Consider the following 4174-nt stretch of genomic DNA (forward strand, 5'->3'; position numbering starts at 1 on the left):
TTCTCTTATTTTGTCCATTCATTTTGTACTTTCACTTATTGTTTCATTGTATTGGTCTCGAAAAATTATATGAAAATGAGTGGTCACATTGCAGAATTGGTTAAGAAATGAAAAATTATGTCATTTCAAACCTATTAACTGCCCTCTACTAACTTAATTTTCTACACCCCATAATTTTGATCATTCTCTTATTTAATCCATTCTTTTTCTCATCATTTCATTGCATCTAACTTGTTTTTTTTTCTTATTCTATAAGAATTTCAGTACAAAGTTCCGTTATGATATCTCGTACACACATCATCATTTGATATAAGGTATATGTTCTTTTATAAGAATATTTTTTTTTTTCATATTTAGATAACCATTAAATAATTAAAGTAATTTTAGAATAATATTAGTGTAATAAATTTGCTTAGAGTAATTTTTTTTTCTTTTTAAATATGTATAAAGATATTAAATTACATAAAAATTAAAATGTTACACATTATTTATTATTCAATATACTAATTATCATACAAAATATAACTTAAAAAATTATAAAAATGATACTAATATACTAGAAAAATACAAATCCATATTATAAAATTTAAATGTATAAAAATATTAAATTACATAAAAATTAAAATAGTATACATTATTTATTATTCAATATACTAATTATTATACAAAACATAACTTAAAAAAATTATAAAATGATACTAAATACTAGAAAAATACAAACACATATTATAAAATATAAAATATTAATAAAAAGGTAGCTAATATACAAATACTTAGAGCAATATAAATTTGTATTTACTTCACTTTTTAATTTAATTTTTATTTATAATTTTAGATTTTTAATAAAAGTTAAAAAAATTATGTTAATTAAAGCTGAAAAAAATCATAGGAAACCCTTATGGAGTCTGTTATTTCTTAATAACATACGTCATAGGGTTCCTATAACGACAATTATTTCATACCCCTTTTATCGTCGCCTAAAACAGCGTAGCAAATTTTAAAAAAATTAACGCTGAAAGGCCTTAAAATTGCATCTAAATAAGCTCAATTTTCTAGTAATGTATTACATGGAAAACGATACGTATATACTACAAAAATCTTACTTTTAATCACAATAGAACTTGTGATTAAAAGTGAAAAATTTGTTACTAATTATAAATTATCATTTCTATGTTGTGACTAAAAGGTCCGTAGCTAAAGGTATTAGTCACAAGAATCACAATATTTGTTGTGACTAAATATGTTTTTAGTCACAATAATTGTTATGACTAAAACTAATTTAATGACAAGTTATTTTCAAATACTTAGTTTTAGTCACAAGCAGGGTCAGCCCTAGGTATAGGCGGGCTAGGCCCGCGCCTAGGGCCACTCATTTTAGGGGCCCAAGTAAAAAAAATACTTTTTTAAAAAATATACATATATTTTTTAATAATTTTAAAAATATTATTTGTCTTTATAGTAAGGGCTCAAATTTTTTTTTGCCTATAACTCATTTCAACTCAGGGGCGGCCCTGGTCACAAGTATCTTTTGTTGTGACTAAAAATCATATTTAGCCATAAAAAAATTATGTTGTGACTAAAAAATTATTACTAATTAAAAGTAGGTTTTTTTTTTTTTTTTTTTTTTTTTTTTTGTAGTGACAACTTGTATTTAAATACTATGTTTTAGTCGCAAGTAACTTTTTTCTGTGACTAAATATAATTTTAGTTACAATAAAAATTATATTTAGTAAAAAAAAAAAATTATGTTATGATTAAAATATTATCACTAAAAGTAATTTTTTTATAATGATATTTGAGTGTTGGAATTTTCGCAAAGTATTATAAGAGAAACAACTTAATTCTATATATATAAATATATATCGGTATGCGAGAATCAAGATTTTCTGTTAAAAATTAGTGTCCTATACTATGTTAAACCTATCAAAATTTGAGACATCAACTAATCTAATTTATATTAAATATGTTAACTTATTTTCTTGACTTTAATAGAGGTTTAATTTTTTTATAAATAAAAAATTAATTTATGTGTCAAATTTTAATTGATTTAACGGACATTTGATTCGGTATGCGGGAAACTTTAAATCTTACATTTCTTGTAATGTTTTAAAATAATAAATAAAAAGCTCATATTAGCTTATTGATAATGCCGTAGAAAGATGCCACCAGCAAATAAAATACGTCCTTATACAAAATGTATGTCACATTACTCAATAACAATGAATATTGAAGATAAAAGCTATGTCTATATACAATATTCCAATTAAAAAAAATACCAATTAACATATGTACAACTTGGTTGGAGCTGTATATATAAATTAAAGTTAACCAATGTTGAATTACTCATCAAAAGAAATAATAAAAAAAGTGAAAGAAAAATGAAGTTCGAAGTTGAAGTAATTTCCAAGGAAATTGTGAAACCATCTTCTCCAACACCACACCATCTTCGCCATTACCAACTATCCTTTCTCGACCAAGCAAGTCCCAAAACCTACAGTCCTTTAGTCTTCTACTACCCTTTAGAAGACTACGATCATGATTTTACCAAAATATCTAACAAGATTAAGACTTCTTTATCAGAGGTCTTAACCCTTTATTACCCTTTAGCTGGCCGAATCATGGATGATCGATTCGTCGACTGTAATGATCAGGGAGTTTCCTACTCGGTTGCCCGAGTCACCACCCCGAGTCGTCTTTCCGACACACTCAATAATCCAAACCTCAATGAAATATGCAACTTCCTTCCTTTTCAACTCTTTCCCATCACGGAATTTCTCCTTGGTGTCCAACTCAACATCTTCCAATGCGGTGGAATTGCTGTGAGCTTATGCATTTCGCATAAGCTCGCAGATGCATTGTCTTGCATCTTATTTGCCAAAACTTGGGTTGCCTTCGCTCGTGGCGAAGGCAATCAAGTGCCTCATCCTGAGTTCATTGCCTCAACTCTCTTTCCTCCAAAAGTTGAACCCGTGTTTGACTTAACTGTTGGGGTCACAAAAGATATCTCCTCAAAGAGGTTTCTACTCAAGGCCGATGTGATTGAGGATATTAGATCAAAACACAATTGCAATGACCAATCCTCTCCATCAAAACGAGCCTCGAGAATCGAGTCCCTATCGGCTTTCATATGGAATCGTTATGTGGCTGCGATCAACGACGAATTATTGGAGGGAACTGAGAAAGGATTCGCAATGATTCACGCAGCGAATATTCGAACAAGACTTGAACCACAACTATCTGAATATTCCTTTGGAAATATTAGTCGGTGTAGCATTGCAATCTTAAGTTCAGGAAAAGAGAAGGGTTTCGAGTTGGTGAAGCGAATTAGAGAAGGTATAGAAAAGTTGGATATGGAGTATTTGGATAAAGTTAAAAAGGGAGAAGATGTGTACATGGATTTATTGCTTGGTTATGGTGGAGGAATAATGATGAGAGGAGGACAATACATATCTTTAAGCTTTACTAGTTTGTGTAGGTATCCTATTTATGAAGCTGATTTTGGGTGGGGTAATCCAGTGTGGGTTAGCTCAGCCACACTGTGTCATCCTAATGTGGTAGCTTTTATGGATAGTAAATCTGGGGATGGAATTGAAGTGTATATTGCATTGACCAAAGAACAAATGACTAAGCTTGAAGCTGATGAGGAGTTTCTCAAAGCCGTTTCTTCATGATCATTTTATGACACTGTACGTACTTTCTATGCAAAGTTATTTTAATGGAAGTACATGGATATATTATGGGAGTTTGTGTATGTTATAATGTGATTTCTTTAGTATTTTTTTGGAAGAAGGAAATTAATTTCTTTCAGTTGCTTTTATTTTGCATGTGGAAAAATAAATCATGCAATCTTTTGCATGTTGAGAAACTATTTGTAACTTCAGATGTTTAGGGGTTTGGGCTTTTTTTTTCTTTTTTTTTTTTTTTATATTTTTTATGTGTGAATCAGAATGTAATTACCTTTTTTTTTGTTTGTCTAACTAAATTCAATTTTATATAGAGCATTGCTACCACTAAAACACCTCCAAATAATTAGTGATATTTCATAATAATAAAACTAAATCATGCAAAACTTGATACTTTATTTATGTGAAGATTCGGTCAATTCAAAAATAATAAAATGATGAAATGAAATAAAACAAATAGAGTGAGACCCACTCCATGTATTAACCTTTTT

At 28.8% G+C, this 4174-nt stretch overlaps 1 protein-coding gene across 1 annotated transcript; it reads left to right on the plus strand.

Moving 5' to 3' along the window:
- Positions 1-2229: 2229 nt before the first annotated feature.
- On the plus strand, positions 2230-3671 carry LOC115713153 (stemmadenine O-acetyltransferase-like). The gene has a single exon (XM_030641638.2). It carries the CDS (start codon positions 2379-2381, stop codon positions 3669-3671), a length of 1293 nt encoding a protein of 430 aa, XP_030497498.2. The 5' UTR covers positions 2230-2378.
- Positions 3672-4174: the final 503 nt, after the last annotated feature.

Source organism: Cannabis sativa, chromosome 4 (genome assembly GCF_029168945.1).
Source record: "Cannabis sativa cultivar Pink pepper isolate KNU-18-1 chromosome 4, ASM2916894v1, whole genome shotgun sequence".
Lineage (NCBI taxonomy): Eukaryota > Viridiplantae > Streptophyta > Magnoliopsida > Rosales > Cannabaceae > Cannabis > Cannabis sativa.

Bases quoted from the DNA above. Each gene is read 5' to 3' on its own strand.
- LOC115713153 (XM_030641638.2), top strand. From the start codon at position 2,379: ATGAAGTTCGAAGTTGAAGTAATTTCCAAGGAAATTGTGAAACCATCT.